Source organism: Globicephala melas, chromosome 10, assembly GCF_963455315.2.
Source record: "Globicephala melas chromosome 10, mGloMel1.2, whole genome shotgun sequence".
NCBI classification, from domain to species: Eukaryota; Metazoa; Chordata; class Mammalia; order Artiodactyla; family Delphinidae; genus Globicephala; species Globicephala melas.
Window position 1 is genome coordinate 15,275,281 of NC_083323.1, and position 17,681 is coordinate 15,292,961.

Here is a 17,681-nt window from a genome sequence, read left to right on the forward strand (position 1 = left end):
TCCCTCCTATGCCCCCAAGGACCTGTGCAGCCTGGAAGGGGCTTTGGAGGGCAGGGGACTGGCCTGGGAGCTCAGCAGGCTCCCGGGGCCTGAGTGGGCGGAGCAATCACCCTCCGCTTCTCTCCCGCTCCTCCCAGATGGCCCCTCCCGCCTGCCTCTCCTGATCGCTCTGGCCTCCCTCCTGCTACTCCAAGGACCCATGCTGTCTGGAGGGGGCTTTGGAAGGCAGAGGATTGACCTGGGAGCTCAGCAGGTTCCCTGGCCCGAGGGGCAGGGCTATCGCCCTCTGCTCCTCCCCCACTCCTCCTTCCTGCCTCTCCTGATCTCCCTGGCCTCAGGGGCCCTGATCCTGTCTGACCTCCACTTCTCCTCCCTCCTCAGTCCCCCTATGTCCTACTGGTTCACTTTCAGGTTCCTCCTGTCTCCTTTGGCATCAGAGTCCACCACCAGCGGCCGTCAGGCACCCTAGGTGTGGGGAGATGCTAACTCCTCGTCTTTCCACACTGCCATCTTGACTCTGCCCTGAATACTTTTAATGTTTGGGGAACCTTCTCTTCCCTAGCTTTTCATTTTTTTTCTGGAGAGATGTTCACTAATTTATCCCCAGGGAAGAAGTGAATGATCTCACTGGTGAGTTAATAGAAGGAGTTAGGTGAGTATCACTCATATCATACCTTTTTGCCTATTCAGTTGCAGAGAGCACTTATCCTAGTCCCTTCTTCCATGTAATAAATTTTGTAGGGGCAGCCCACACTGCAAGGAAGGTGCTGCTTATCATTGGGTAGCTAAATCTGTTTAATTCAGGGGTAAAAAATTAGCAAGCTTATCTGTCCTTAAACATAACATGTTTACTCCAATTCAACTTTACTAGTAATGTGGTCTATATATATATATATATTTAAATTGAAGTATAGTTGATTTACAATATTGTGTTAATTTCTGCTTTACAGCAAAGAGATTCAGTTATACATATATACATTCTTTTTATATATTATTTTCCATTATGGCTTATCATAGGATATTGAATATAGTTCTCTGTGCTATACAGTAGGACCTTGTTGTTTATCCATTCTATGTATAATAGCCTACTTCTGCTAACCCCAACCTCCTACTCCATCCTTCCCCCCAACCTCCTCCCCCTTGGCAACCACAAGGTTGGTCTCTATGTCCATGAGTCTGTTTCTGTTTCATAGGTTCATTTGTGTCATATTTTAGATTCCATGTAAAAGAGATATCATGTGGTATTTGTCTTTCTCTTTCTGACTTACTTCACTTAGTATGATAATCTCTAGTTGCATCCATGTTGCTGCAAATGGCATTATTTCATTCTTTTTTATGGCTGAGTAGTATTCTGTTGTATATATGTACCACATCTTCTTTATCCATTCATTTGTCAGTGGACATTAGGTTGTTTACATGTCTTGGCTTTTGTGCATAGTGCTGCTGTGAACATGGGGTACATGTATCTTTTTTAATTAGAGTTTTGTCTGGATGTATGCCCAGGAGTGCCACTGCTGGATCATATGATAATTCTATTTTTAGTTTTCTGAGGAAACCTTCATGCTGTTTTCCATAGTGGCTGTACCAACTTACATTCCTACCAGCAGTATAGGAGGATTCCCTTTCCTCCATATCCTCTCCAGCATTTGTAGACTTTTTAGTGATGGCCATCTGACCATCATAATCAGTGCAAAGTGATACCTCATTGTAGTTTAGATTTATATTTCTCTAATTATTAGCGATGTTGAGCACCTTTTCATGTGCCTGTTGGCCATTTGTATTTCTTCTTTGGAGGAATGTCTATTTAGGTCTGCTGCCCATTTTTTAATTGGGTTATTTGGTTTTTTTTCTGTTGAGTTGTATGAGCTGTTTGTATTAAGCCCTTGTTAGTTGCATTATTTGCAAATATTTTCTCCCACTCTGTAGGTTATCTTTTCATTCTGTTTATGGTTTCCTTTGCTGTGCAAAAGCTTGTAAGTTTCATTAGGTCCCATTTGTTTATTTTTGTTTTTATTTCAGTTGCCTTGGGAGACTGTGTGATCTATATTTTTACCTTTAGTTTTCTGACTTACATTCCCTTCCTTTTCAAAAAGGGAAAAGGAGAGGGAGTGTTATTGACTTGTTCTAAATTCCAACATTTACTAACTAAAAACTAAATATTTATTTGTCAAAAAAATCATAGAATTAAATTACAAACTATTTAGGAAAAAAAGTGACACAGGTGATAGAGAAGGTTTGCTATCATTAAAATATAAGGAGCTCTTACAAATCCTTAAGAGAAAAATTATCTGCGATAGAAACCCAAGAAAACATAAGCTGCAACCCACAAAGTAAGAAATATACAAATGGCTAGTAATAATGACAGCTGTCATTCACTGAGGACTTACTATGTACTATGTCCTAAACAATTTATATGCATTGACTCATTTAATCTTTCAGCAACTTGGTAACATGTTATTTTTTTCCATTTTACCATGACAAACACTTATATATAGTGTTTGTTATATACTAGGTAGCATTGGAGCTTTTCACTTTTTTCCAGCCTATGTCATTATAATAGAAAAACTAATTGTTAAAATTTATGTATGTTTTTGCCCCTTTCTTTTATTTTAGGAATGGAACATTACTAAACTTTCAATTGAATATGATTCTGAGCCCTTTGGAAAGGAACGAGATGCAGCTATTAAGAAATTGGCTACTGAAGCTGGGGTAGAAGTAATTGTACGAATTTCACATACATTATATGACCTAGACAAGTAAGTTTTTTTTAATGGTAAAATACTATAATATTTTTCATCTTAACCACTTTTAAGTGTACATTTCAGTGGTTTTAAGTACATAGAAAATGTACTGTGGGAATGTACTGTGGGACTAGTTTATAAAGTGGAAATAAAAACATACACAATAGACTTGTGGTAGAATTAAGTGAATATATGTCAAACCTTTAGCATTTTATTTAACATCTGTGATTTTTGTTTACCCAGTGACAGATACCAAAATTACAGACATAAGTACATAAGATAAACATACTCAGAATTTCAATTTCAAAACTATTAAAAGCATCACACAGTTATCTTTGACTGTTCTAACTCAGCCTACTAACTTGCCTTTCTGGGCTCTTAGCAATGTTAATTTTATAGTTTATATGACATACATAGCCACAAACTGCCTTGATATATTTTACATGATTGTCATAAGTTATTTTATTTTATGTGTATATATCTAGTCTCTGGATTTTAAGTCCATATGCACATTTTATGTAATATTACATAGTCTTCTGAACAATGGTATAATATCTTATTTCTCAAAGCGTATTTCCTGGACTATCAGTTTTTGGTGATGCTTTGTCCAACAAAGATTCCGTGGTCAAGTTTAAATTTAGAAAGCTTTATATGCTGTAAGATTTGAAGGTTCATAAGATTTGTTAACATTAACCTTTAGCATACTATCATCCTTACAAGTGCTGAAATCTCACAATTTACGTACCTTTTAAATTATTTTACTTTTTTATTTTCACATTTTGTCAAGTTAATAAAACTAATTCTGTAAGTAACACGACAGGCTAGTTAATTTTATTCCAAGTGTATCAAAATATTGTGGTTCGATTCAGTCAAGGGTCTTACTTGATATTAAGCCAGAAGTCATATATCCTTCGATAATAAAGTTGCCTTCTAGTTTACCAGATTTCTTAACTTTAGAGAGCTGATAGCAAGGAGACAAAACAAGATAAGAGCAATTGCTTTAAGTGGGAAACTCAGTGTTGTGCATAAAATTGGAATGTTTGTTAGATTGAGTGTGAGTATTTACCACATATAATCCATCATATAAAAATGTAACATATAGAAAACATTTTTTCTAAGATTTTTATTCTGCTTCTGTTATGTAATTAGCAGTGTCCTCAGTAGTGCCATTGTAGTATCATTATAGTGGACAGATTTCATTATGACCCTATATATAAACTCAAAGTATTATACCAAAGCAAAATTACTAAAAGCAGAGAGCATAGTTTTTATGGTGGTTACTTTCTGTATGTACAACTGATACATAATTATATGTGGTATAATGAAAACTGTACTGTATTTGGATTAAGAAAACCTTGATTTGCTATTTATTAGTTATGTGACCTTGACTATTAAATTCTCTTGAGGCTTCAGTTGCTGATGCATAAAACGATGGAGTTGGATTTTACCAATAATTTTTTACTAAGGCTAAATGCTAGTAAGCAAATGGCCATAGTGAAAAAGAATAATTGGTATTTCCAAATTGTGTCTAATTCAGACTACCATTGGTAAGACTTATCTTTCCTTTTAGTATTACTTAATTGAGAAATTAGTGATCAGAATTAAATATAAAATATATACATGAGATACATATGCTGACATTTAACAAAAACATGAGCACAATAGAAAATAGCAAGTGATTATCATGACAGTAATATAGAATCCTAATTAATGAGACTTGCTGATTGCTCCTTGGTATAATATGGGCCTGGTTTAGTTTTTATTGATGATTAAGAGATTCTTTGAGCTGTGTTGTGGTATGTTTTTATATTTCCATATATATTATTTTTTGTTTTTGCCTTTAGGCTTATTTAGCCACTTGTTTTTCCACTCATAGGTGCTTAATTCCCTTTGTCTTAAAAGTTTTGATATTTGCATACACTATATTTTTGATACCTAGCAGATGTCTATAAAATGAAGAGAATGATTTTTAGATTTGTTAATTATTTTAACAAGTTTCTTGGTCCTTAAGCCTTTTCAGAATTTATCAATCAAAATGTATTGTCCTTTTTTTAATACTAACAGCATTTTACTAACTTTTGTAATAGGATCATAGAACTAAATGGTGGACAACCACCTCTTACTTATAAAAGATTCCAGACTCTCATCAGCAAAATGGAACCACTAGAGATACCAGTAGAGACAATTACTTCAGAAGTGATAGAAAAGTGCACAACTCCTCTGTCTGATGACCATGATGAGAAATATGGAGTCCCTTCACTGGAAGAACTAGGTAGGTGTAAACGGTAATACATGTGGAGCTTAAGAGTTAATAAACCATTCAGAAAAATCCCACTTCTAATTTGTCATGTAAAGTATTTTGCACTAAAAGGAAAAGAAAGGAGAAAAAAGAAAAGAAACTCTGAAACTAAGAAGTGATAAATCTGTGCGTTATTTATGTGTTCTATAAATATGTGGTCTATCTGTTATCACCTTAAAATGTACATCTTAAAGAACAGAGACCATGTTATATATCATCTATTTTTGAGGACCTATCCAGGGCTGTCATTTCATTTTTATGCGACTGTCAATTTTTTTTCTTTTCTTTTCTTTTTTTTTTTAGGTTTTGATACAGATGGTTTATCTTCTGCAGTGTGGCCAGGTGGAGAAACTGAAGCACTTACACGTTTGGAAAGGCATTTGGAAAGAAAAGTATGATAATACAAATGATGTTTATATTGTCAAACTGGCATTTTAAAAATAATTTCACTCTTTTTTAAAAACAGAAAAACTGTTGAAAAAGAAGGATTGAGAGAAATAGTTAAAATAGAGCAATCCTAATTGTTTGAAAATTAACAACTATCTCTTCATTTAAATACCCTTCTTCCTCCTCTTCTGATTATTTCCTCTTTAGCTACTATCAATACTACCCCTTCTATTCTTACTTTGTAAGCTGGTATCTGATGACTATAACTTTGAAGCTAGGATAGAGTTCTTCTATTTCATATTTTTCTCAGTGTCAGAGAGACAGATTGAAGGTGCTCTCAGCCTTGTGTTAGGAATTTACTGCATGAGGATGGCTAAAACAAAAGAATGATCACTTTTATCTTGCTTGTTTTTTATTAAAATGTGTCATTTGTGGCTAGAAAAATGATATTTTATTTTCCAAGCCCTATGTAACTTTTAAAAAAATCTCAACTTTAAACAATCTTTTAAAATGGAAAAGGCAATTAGTTAGCATAATTTTCTCTGTGTGTTTTCAGGCTTGGGTGGCAAACTTTGAAAGACCTCGAATGAATGCGAATTCCCTGCTCGCTAGCCCTACTGGACTCAGTCCTTATCTCCGATTTGGTTGTTTGTCATGTCGACTGTTTTACTTCAAACTGACAGATCTCTACAAAAAGGTATTATCTGGAACTGGAGCTTATTTTTCAAAATACTTTTTTCTTAAATTGCTGATAATACTTCTTTGCTTTTTAATCTTAGGTAAAAAAGAACAGTTCCCCTCCCCTTTCCCTTTATGGGCAACTGTTATGGCGTGAATTTTTCTATACAGCAGCAACAAATAATCCACGCTTTGACAAAATGGAAGGAAATCCCATCTGTGTTCAGATTCCTTGGGATAAGAATCCTGAGGCTTTAGCGAAATGGGCAGAAGGACGGACAGGCTTTCCATGGATTGATGCCATCATGACACAGCTTCGTCAGGAGGGTTGGATCCATCATTTAGCCAGACATGCAGTTGCTTGCTTCCTGACACGAGGTGACCTGTGGATTAGTTGGGAAGAAGGAATGAAGGTAAGTGTTCTTCCAGCTAATGTAGTATGGCCTTATTCTGAAGAACTCTGTACCTTTATAAAACAATTCCTAAAAATTGTCTGCTATGTAGATTCATTTATAGTCTAATTTTTTCAATAGAAAAGCATTTAATTCTCATCATACAGACACACTTTTGGGGAGCAGAATGGCATAATCAGATAGGAGAACTGGTGAAAAATGGTTCAGTTAACCTGAAGTCATTTCAATGGCTAAATCAGCCTAGCCATCAAGGGAGCTATAAGATTTAATACTCTGGACTTATTGGGTCGATATATATTTATAGGTGATCATTTCTGTCACATAAAGGATTCATCTGAGTTCTTAGAAATAGCAAATTTGTTTTATAAATTTTAAGCTATAAATCATTTCATCTCACTTCAATACCATAGCTTTTTAGTCATAATTATATTATGTAATGTGAAGCATACAACATTTTGTGACATCTTTTGGTTATATATAATGGGACTTAAATATATGTTTTACCTTCCTGCCTATATCATAAATTTCCCCTATCCAAAGACCATTTCTGATCCTGTGTTTTTTTACATCTCCTGTATTTCCTAGTACAAAGTTGTGCATGAGGTAGATGTACAGCACACAATGAATTTATAAAAAATAATTTATTTTAATTCTATTTCTCTTTTGGATCAAGGAATCCCAAATTTAAACTGTATAATACTAATGAATTTTTAAAGGTCATTTGTATTTGATTGTTCCCATTATGTAGGCCATTGTACTAAGCTTCCAAGTTTTTGTTGGTGGTTAATTTGGTAGCATTTTTGCATTCTTGAAAGTGTTTACTGCTTTTTCTTCCAGTTTTTTAATCTTCTCATATCCCATCTTATCCTTTTAAATTGGTGACTTTAATAACTTTTACTCTCCCCTCTTCCAGTAACACTGCAAAGATTAGAATAGTAAATTCTATTCAGAAATCTATATATTACTAATATGTTTCTTTCCCTGAAATAACTCATTATAGAATAGAACACAGACAAGGAAGCTAACTTTGGAATGTTTAAGTTTACAGCTCTGTGCTAGATTTTCTTGCCTTGACTTTTGATCTACAGAGACCTGGAAAAATGCTTGCTTTGAGAATTACGTGTGTGCAGACTAATTGTGATTACTGTTACTTCCGAAGGTATTTGAAGAATTATTACTTGATGCAGATTGGAGCATAAATGCTGGAAGTTGGATGTGGCTGTCTTGTAGTTCCTTTTTCCAACAATTTTTTCACTGCTATTGCCCTGTTGGTTTTGGTAGGAGAACAGATCCCAATGGAGACTATATCAGGTAAATCAAGAATGATTATTATTCAGTCTGGAATAGCTAATCTAGGAAGAACTTTTCATGTTTAAGCAACATGAAAAGTGGGTATTCCCCACTCATCATGGGCAGCAGAGATGAGCAGAAGGGTAACAAATCATTTAAATGGTATTGATTTGATTTTGGTCATTCATAGCTAATAAATAGTTTGTTATAATTTGCTTATAGTTCATTTTATTAATAATTTTTCTTCCTTCTCCCAAAAGACGTTATTTGCCTGTCCTACGAGGCTTCCCTGCAAAATATATCTATGATCCCTGGAATGCGCCAGAAGGTATTCAAAAGGTAGCCAAATGTTTGATAGGAGTTAATTACCCCAAACCAATGGTGAACCATGCTGAGGCAAGCCGTTTGAATATTGAGAGGATGAAACAGATCTATCAGCAGCTTTCACGATATAGAGGACTAGGTATGTCAGTAAATGCCTTTGATTTGTTTCTTTGGCAGCTGTTTATGTACCCATCCTTGAACTTGATCTTGATCATAACTTAATAGGAAATTTTTTCCCTTTAGGTCTTCTTGCATCAGTGCCATCTAATCCTAATGGGAATGGAGGCCTCATGGGGTATTCTCCTGGAGAAAATATCCCAGGTTATAGCAGCAGTGGAAGTAAGTGAAAAGGAAATTTCTGCACTTAGTAACATAAAGAGATTAATTATAAATATATTGTTTATCATACCTCACTATAATATGTTTTTTAAAATCTATCTTTAAATTGTGTAATAGGTTCCTTGTACACATGCATACATGTACATATACATACACACATACCCTCACTCCATTAGTGACATTTTAGAGATAGAAACATCATTATATATAGTGGAATTGGGTCAAGGTAAAGATCTTGCAAACTGAATGAGGTTAGCAATTTTTAAGGATAAAATGAAACTGAAATGTTATATATTCAGAATGGTCATTATTTTTTACTCCCTTTAAGTATATATCAGCTATAAGGTAATTAGTTAAGAAGGTCAGAGGCCCTGTGAACGTGGCCAAAAGATTTATCACGCACATGCATAGGGCCTCTAGTCCTTTTGCACGTGAGTTTTTTCTTACAAAGCCTGGTCTATAATGGTTTTCTTTGTGATATATATAGTTAGTTGCCACATATGTTCTTAATATGTGTCAAGAAGTCAGTATGTATTGGAAATTTGAATCATATCAATTTTCAAAGTTTCTAACCAAAAATAGCATGAAGCTAATTAATTTGATTAAAAACAAGGCTGAATGGCTGGACTTATTACTTTCTGTTTGGTCGTGTAAGGGGATAAAAACATCCATATTCTAAATTCTAAAACGTCATTTTGTGGTTTGGAAATAAGGTTTTTTTGGTATTTCAGTTATAGGTAGTAAAATAAATAATTCTGCATGGTTACTAAAAGGCAAAAAAAAAACCCACCAAGGCTGCATTAGAGGAAAGCTTATTTTTTTTTAAAAAAAGAAGTCAGCTATTCAAAATTTGATATTAAGAATAACACCTTTAACAAATTGAACCTTTCTGAATTCAGAAATATTTTGCATACTTTTGAGAGCATCAACAATTAGCTTAAGGAGAAAGAAACGAAAGCACTCATATCTTGACTGCCTACTTTGTGCCTAAGTATGAGGGGATTTTGGCCACATACTCACAATAACCTTGAGGGATGGTGGTAGGCTTCTCATTTTATGATTGGGAAAATTAGCCTAGAAGAGTTAGGTAACTTAACCAAGATCCCACAGTTAGTAAGTAGTTGAGCTAAGATTCAGATCCAAGTCTAACTAGTCCTAAAGTTCATACTCTTTCCTGTATCACTGGGTCTCCCCTGCAAATGTAATGCCAAATGTAGTGTTCATAAGACAAAATATTTTATTACTGGAATGTGTTTCACCTGCATTCAAATTGTTGCTAATGATGGCAGTGTACTTCAAAAATGTTCTTTCTCAGCGTCTCCTACAATTTGAAGTAAACTTTAACAAGGTAGCATTTCAAAAGTTCTATCAGATTTATTATGCAGTTCACAGACTGCCTCTTTTGCCCACACATGAGTTTGAGGGACAGAAGTTCTGTGAAGCAGTGAGATAACAAGCAGGTGGCAGAGGGTGGAAAGCAACAGACTCCAGTTACCTAGCTAATGGATAATGATGGTACATACTGTTTCTTAGTCCAAATCTGTATTTATCTGCAAAACTAATCATGTTAGCAAGTTAAACTGGAATAATTTTGCTTCACAAATTTATAAACATGATGTTTTGTGATAGGATTAATAAATCTTGAAAGTAGTCTAATCATGTAAATATTTGCCTATAACACACTTTGTAGCTAGGTGCTTAGAGGCTTTCAAAAGACATAGAAGACATAAAAGCTACATAGAGCTTAGAGTCTAAATGGGGGTGTGGAAGGGGTAAAAAGAAAATGAAAAAAGTGATAAATTGTAAGACACTGCCTCCTCATGCAATAGGAAAAAAGGGAGTTGAAGGAACTAGGAAACTTTTCTTAGAAGATGGTGGGGGACTTCCCTGGTGGTGCAGTGGTTAAGAATTTGCCTGCCAATGCAGGGAACATGGATTCAAGCCCTGGTCAGGGAAGATCCCACACGCTGCGGAACAACTAAGCTGGTGTGCCACAATTACTGAGCCTGTGCTCTGGAGCCCGTGAGCCACAACTTCTGAGCCCGTGTGCCACAACTACAGAAGCCCACGTGCCTAGAGCCTGTGCTCCGCAACAAGAGAAGCCACCGCAATGAGAATGAAGAGTATCCCCGACTCAACCACAGCTAGAGAAAGCCCGCAGACAGCAACAAAGACCCAATGCAGCCAAAAATAAATAAATAAATAAAATTTTTTTAAAAAAGAAGATGGTGGGGTGGGTAGCATTTAAGTAGGCAGATGAAGGAGAGAGCATTGTAGACCTGAAAATGGGAGTGATTATGGCAAGATCCTTAGGTTACTATGCTGTTAAGAATTTCTCCCCTCAGGTTTCTGTTCCATTTGAAAGGATTTACATGGGGACTTCCCTGGTGGCGCAGTGATTAAGAATCTGTCTGCCAATGCAGGGGACATGGGTTCGATCCTTGGTCCAGGAAGATCCCACATACCACAGAGCAGCCAAGCCCACACGCCACAACTACTGAAGCCCGCATGCCCTAGAGCCCGCATGCTGCAACTACTGAGCCTGCGTGCTGCAACTACAGAAACCGGCACACCTAGAGCCAGCGCTTCACAACAAGAGAAGCCACCGCAACGAGAAGCCCACGCACTGCAACAAAGAGTAACTCGCGCTCACCGCAACTAGAGAAAGCCTGTGCGCAGCAATGAAGACCCAACGCAGCCAAAATATAAATTAAAAATTTTTTTTAAATGCTAGAAAGGACTTATACTTCAGAAGCGTATCCCTTAATGCCCCATACTTACCCTATTCGTAGGCTTTTATTTACAGTGTCTTAAAGGCATTTCAAAGGGCAAGATTCTTTATGATTTAAGTTTTTTAATGACTGTGCAAAAATTCTTAATCTCTGCAACAGAAACTGCATTTTTGTCCTCTCATTTTTGTAGACTTTTTGTGCTCAGGAAAGGAATAAACTAACATACAAAGATGTCTTGAGGTATTTTTGTTCTTATAATAAAGCAGACTACTAAAATTTTTTCTATTATAAAATACCCGTTCAGCATTATTAGTTATTGGGGAAATGCAAATTAAAACTACTAAGAGATAGGACTTCACACCCACTTAGGGTGACCAGTTATCACTGATTGCCTGGCATTGAGGAGTTTCTTGGGACACAGGACTTTCCATGCTAACACTTGAAGAGTCCCAAACTGGGATGAGTTGGTCACCCTATAACCACTAGAGTGGTTGAAATAAAAAAGACAGACAGTAACAAGTGTGTGGAGGATGTGAAGAAACTGGAACGCTCATACATTGCTGAGAGGTAGGGTGTAAAACAGTGAAGCCATTTTGGGAAGCAGTTTGGCAGTTTCTTAAAAGCTAAACATAAATTTAACATACAACCCAGAAATTCCATTCCTAAGTATCTATCCAAAAGAAGTGAAAATATATGTCTACACAGAGACTTATATGTGAATGTTTATAATAGCTTTATTCATGATAGTCAAAATGGAGTATATCCATATAATGGAATATTAATTCATAAAAAGGAACAAAATGCTGATATATGCTACAACATGGATAAATCTCAAAAATATTATGTTAAGTTAAAGAAGCCAGACACAAAAGACCACATGCTGCATGATTCCACTTATATGAACTAGTGAGAAAAGTCATGTTTTTAAAAGAGAAATTAGATTAGTGCCTACCTTAGGCTTATAGGTAGGAATGGAGAATGAAAGCAAATGGACATGAGGGATCTTTTGGATGTGATGAAAATGTTCTAAAGCTGGATTATGCTGGTGATTACACAACTCTGTAAATTAACTAAAAATTATTGAACTGTACCCTTAAAACAGTTGAATTTTATGGTATATAAATTACTCCTCAAAACTGCTTTAAAAAACTATTCACTATAGACAGTTTAGAAAATTCAGAAAAATAGAAAATAACAATAAAAATCAAATAAATACGATAATTGAAAAATGTATTTGTTGAAGTTTTTTTAATTGTAAAATATGCACAACATAAAATTTAGCATTTTAACCATTTTAAATGTACAATTCAGTGGAATTAAGTACCTTCACATTATTTTGTGAAGATTTCAGTAGAGTCGTGCAAAGATGCATGATGACAAGTATCGCTACTAGGGGAAGCCCTGATGATGGTAAGACCAGTAGCAGCACCATTCAGCGGTGAATTTGCCACAGTCCTGAGTCTGGCCTTCAGCCTTACAAGTCTAAAGCCTGAACGTTTGCTATAATTAGTGGTGACCATTCTGTGAATGACAGACTAGAAATTTTAAAATCATATGAATTAAAATATCAACAGGGAACATTAGTTTATTAGCTTATGGTGGAAATATTCCTTTCCAGAAGTCCTCATCCTTGATCAGGGCATTCACTTTCCCAATTTTGAGTACCCGAAAAGCTGAATTCTTTATCCAGAGAAATGTGATAAGTATGAAGTTACACTAAAAATAAGTAGATTGTCTTGTTCGGGCCATCATGCAACCACTCCTAGGGGTAGGATCCTCATATTTTTCCATAATGTTTTCTCTAGAATCTACTTTTCTGTGCTAACCCATTCTCCTATAACATTTTTTCTTTTTAGGAGAGTTGATACAATTTTACAGGCTAGGTAACTGCTCCATTGTTTAACTCTCATCTGGCAGGACCTTATTCCCTTACTGTATCTCCAAGGACATATGTTTTAGATAGGTGCTGAGGGAGGAGGAGGTGAAGGAAGGATGTATATCTCACTGATGCCCTATGTTTTGACTTCATGATCAAGTGTCTAATTGTCATCCAGTAAAGAAGTGTTTTTTAGAAAATGATTATTAGTGATTTTGCCCTTGAACAGTCAACATTCCTATGACCTTAAATTTAAGGACAAGTTAAGTTTTCCTGATTTGGGTATGAGTTTTGGTTCATATGAAGGGTTGTGGATTAATCCTAAAACGCACAATACAAATACTAAAAATTAGATTTGTAATCGTAATACATACAACTTGAAATTAGTTTAAGTAATTTTACTATGTTTAACATACTAACAGGTTGCACTCCAGGGAGTGGTATTTTACATTATGCTTATGGAGATAGTCAGCAAACTCACCTATTAAAGCAAGGTAAGAATGTAGCATTTGAGCATACTCTTCTTCTCACCTTTCTTATCTTAAACATACATTTTTTTTAAATGTGTAGGAAGAAGCTCCACGTGCACTGGTCTCAGCAGTGGGAAACGTCCTAGTCAGGAAGAGGACACACAGAGTATTGGTCCTAAAGTCCAGAGACAGAGCACTAACTAGGTAAATATTTTAGAGCTTTATTTCTTGCTTTAGCGGAGTATATAATCAACATAAATTAATATAATTTCCAAAATGGAGCTAATCTCTATTTTCAAACCAGAGAATCTGAGGCATAAATTTTTCAGTGATTGTTACAAAATCAGTTAATTCTTAGACAAGAGAAATGTATCTGTACTGGACAAAGTGCTGTACTCAGTTTTATGGTCGTCTGAACTGATGATCTTCAAATTTGAAAAGCTTATGATGTCATGCTCAGGTTTTTCCTCAGAAAAAGCCATCCTTTTCATTTCCTTCCTGTGTGACCAGGAGTCTAAAACAATTAAAGTGACTTTTTTATTTTAGTGGTATTAATATAATCCCCTTATGAAAATTTCCCCAAATCTTCTCTTGATTTTATAAATTTCTTTTATTTATTGTGATACTTCTAAAATCTAAATTATTTCCAGTTTGGGAATAGTTTAAGTTTTTTTAAAATGTTGGCCCTTTTTGGAAGTGTCAGAAAGCCATGCCTGTATTCAGTTCAACTGGTTATGGGATACTATTTTGTGATTTAAATTTATATGAAAAGTATTCATATAGTGCATTTGCCGGTTTTTAAAGACTGCTGTTTCTTCAGTTATCTTGAACTGTTTACGTTTTTTAATCATTGCTATTTTTTAATACCAATATAATTAATCTGTAAATTTCTTGAAGATCAATAAACAGTCATCAGATTTTTGTCATTCCTTGCAATCAAGCTTTACCCAGTTTTTTTTTTTTTCCTTAAATCACAGAAAACATTCAGAAGGAATACCGTTGCAGCAGAAATTGGTGGGCAGTTCAGTACTTTTTCAGTTAAATTATTTTAAAATGTTCTTCATTAATGGAAAACAGTTACATATTGAAATGCATTATTTCTAATAACATTTCTGTAGTTTTTAACTTTTTAATGAATTTGACATAGGACAAATGGTAATTTGTATATAAAGAACTTGGTAAAAGAATTTGCTTAATGTAAATATGAATAGTCACAATTAGTATAGACCCATCAATATATTTTTGATAATCTTTCATGTATGGTAAAAATTAAAGTGGCAAACTGATATTCTGATATAAAAATCAAAGTTTTGAGAGTCAATGTGAGAATATAGGATTTTAGACTTTCTTAAAAGACTTTGTTAAAATTTTAAGACAGAATTTTTCTTGACATCATTATTTGGTCTAACTTTGAACTCTTTGACAATAATGTTTCAGAAAACATGTGTAATCAAAATTGGTAGTTGTAGCCTCCATTAACATAGACAATATATATTTTAAAGCTTTATGTATGCCTGTTTTGACCCAAAGTTGTGGATATCATAGTATCATGTGTTAAGTTCTTCTTGTCTCCCTTTCTTTGTTCAGTTACAGCTAAAGTGACTTTGTTATTAAAGTATATGCGTATATGGAATCCTGTGTACTTGGTGGTTGCTTTTTTTTTTTTTCCTTTCCTTTTTTAAAAATTTTTTGTTTGTTTTAGGTAAGGGGGAGAGCATTGGTATGTGAGATGTGATCACAAATTAGAGACAGATTCTGTAAACTACATGTCACCATTCTGAATGAAGAAACAGCTAATATATATTTAGTAAAATACTTTTCAAAATTATTCCAAGTAAGAATACTATCTTCCAAATACTTCATACTTTTAAAAATAAAGTTATCTATAAGAAAGATTTAAAATCAAAGAGATTTTTTTCAAGTAATTGGGCTTATAACTCTGAGTTAGTCAGTATGGGGTAGCAGTTAAGAGTGTGGGCCCTGGAGTCAAATGCCTGGCTCTGTCACTCATTAGCTTTGAGATCTTGGGCAATTATTAACCTTTTGTGCCTTCTTTTTTCTCTTCTATAAAAAGTGAGGATGAGAGTAGTATCTGCTTCATACTACATATGAAATGGTCATAACAGTGCCTGGCATGTGGTAGGATGCTCAGTAAATATTAGCTACAGGATTGCTGTTCTGTGTAGCTAGCTCCCTGGAATGTGCAGTGCATAGTCTGCATAACTGCCCGCTGCAGCTCTGGCTAGCTGCCATTATTGTTATCATTATTATTATCCCTTTACTGTTCTCCAGTAGGCCAGTTCTTACCATTTGGAATTATAAACATTGGCTTTTGTTTTCCCATCTTTATTAGTGATGTTCAGTGTGGTAATTGTATTTAAAGGTAACTCAAAATAAATTTGAGTCAGAAATCCAGAAACAATCATTTTTATTTTTAGATGATACACATTTTAAAAAGTATCCTGGATAATGAATTAATACTGATCAATAAATTCATTACTGAGAAAGAAATGAGATGAAAGAAAATGAAAGAAAAAACTGCCTTATCTTCTTTTATCACTGTTAATAAGGAGTAATATTTTGTTTTTCACACCTGTACTTTACATCCTGCTCTTTGGACCTGATTGTACTATACAGAATTGAGAAATTCATTGACTTGGAATTTATCATCACCATTTGGGGAATAAAAGATGCAGTTTTCATATGAATAAATCAGTATTTTAGTAAAAGAACACTATTTCAACATAGGCACTGATATTTTACTTTTAAATGTAGAAGGATTTTCGTATGTTTGGGGGGTGGGATGGGGAAAGCTTTTTTCAGTTTGGTCTAAATTGTGACTAAAACAAAAAAATCACCAAAAGGGAAAGAGAGGTATCAATCAATGTGCTCCAACTGAGCAAATGCACTATGTTTGAATACAGTGTTGTCCCCCTAACTGGAAGGGTTAGTGTTCTAAAAACCCTATAGGTGGTTGAGGGATTTTAAGATATTTTGTTCATTCAGCAGATACTTCTTGAACTCTTATTACCAAAAACTGTGCTTAGCAACTTGGAAAAACTGAATTGAGGGAACTACGTTTTTAAGTTTTTCACATTCACTTAAAACAGTTACTAATTTGGGGTATAAAAGACTGATAGCAATATTACTTTTAACCATCTCTTGTGTACTAGAAACTTCAGGATCTTCCCACAATTTCAAACATATGTTTGTAATTTTCTTGTAGGTAATATGCCTAATACTAGGTTCTAGGTTCTTTGAACCCCTGTTTCTCCATCCAAGTGTTTTTCTGATTGTATGGTTCTAGAAATGAACTCTTTAAACTAGGATGGAAAAAACTTTGGGTAGCATTTATTTAAGACAACTGGCATAGCTAAGTTGGTCAATTTCAAGTGTGATTACAATGCACAGGGTTATATGTATTGTCATTCCTCATACAATTATGTGGAGCCCTGATATAAGCTGCTAGCACCTTAATGCACATCTCTGCTCCCTCCCTCCTGACCAGTGACTGCCGCATGCAGTTCTAAGGCCCTAGTTTACATTCCTTAACGTCCTTCTCCTTTCTGTATCCTACTTTAATTCCCTTTTCCTAGATGCAGGTGACACACTTTGGTTAGTCTGGACCCCAAATCCTTCTATTTCAGGAAAAAGAGTGCGATAAAGCCATGAATAATGGGAGTTTTGTATACGGGTAACTCAGAGGGAGAAGGGTTACTGGGCAAACACTCCCCTACCTCACATACATTAGCCACCCAGTTAATTCTAGAATATCCTGGAGATCAAAGTTGACCTAGAGACAAGGAGCCAGGATTCTTGCTGCTACTCTGTGGAATTAAAGTGCAACTTGTCAGTCCCTCTCAACAAAGCCATTGAGCACAAACTGGGTAATAAGGCTAGACTCAAAGATTTGGTTAGCATTTTCTGAGTCCCTACCATGTGCCAAGCACTGTTCATAGGAAAATTAATTCATCAGTATCCACAAGGACACTCCACAAGGAGAGAGGGCCATCTTGAAGAATTACAGTGCTGCGCGTTAAGGTGTTAGAACTGTGCACTGTATACTATGAAATACGCAAAGTGAGGGGACTACATACAGGCTGGGAAAATCACAGCTTTCCTGACCCCCAAC

General features: G+C 35.2%; 1 protein-coding gene across 4 annotated transcripts in view; it reads left to right on the top strand.

Moving 5' to 3' along the window:
• The window catches only part of CRY1 (cryptochrome circadian regulator 1), a 93,656-nt gene extending 78,480 nt beyond the window's left edge, over positions 1-15,176 (top strand). For 2 of the 4 annotated variants that reach the window (XM_030856162.3, XM_030856164.3), the window contains exons 3-13: positions 2,614-2,756; positions 4,829-5,013; positions 5,344-5,432; positions 5,984-6,124; positions 6,207-6,518; positions 7,678-7,829; positions 8,069-8,271; positions 8,376-8,471; positions 13,502-13,573; positions 13,650-13,753; positions 14,527-14,666. In XM_030856162.3, coding sequence (XP_030712022.1) covers positions 2,614-2,756; positions 4,829-5,013; positions 5,344-5,432; positions 5,984-6,124; positions 6,207-6,518; positions 7,678-7,829; positions 8,069-8,271; positions 8,376-8,471; positions 13,502-13,573; positions 13,650-13,753 — 1,497 coding nt within the window. In that variant the 3' untranslated portion in view covers positions 14,527-14,666. Of the gene's footprint in view, positions 1-2,613; positions 2,757-4,828; positions 5,014-5,343; positions 5,433-5,983; positions 6,125-6,206; positions 6,519-7,677; positions 7,830-8,068; positions 8,272-8,375; positions 8,472-13,501; positions 13,574-13,649; positions 13,754-14,526 lie in introns of all 4 variants that reach the window. The other 2 variants (XM_060305636.2, XM_030856163.3) reach the window with 2 other exon arrangements.
• The last annotated feature ends 2,505 nt before the right edge of the window (positions 15,177-17,681 follow it).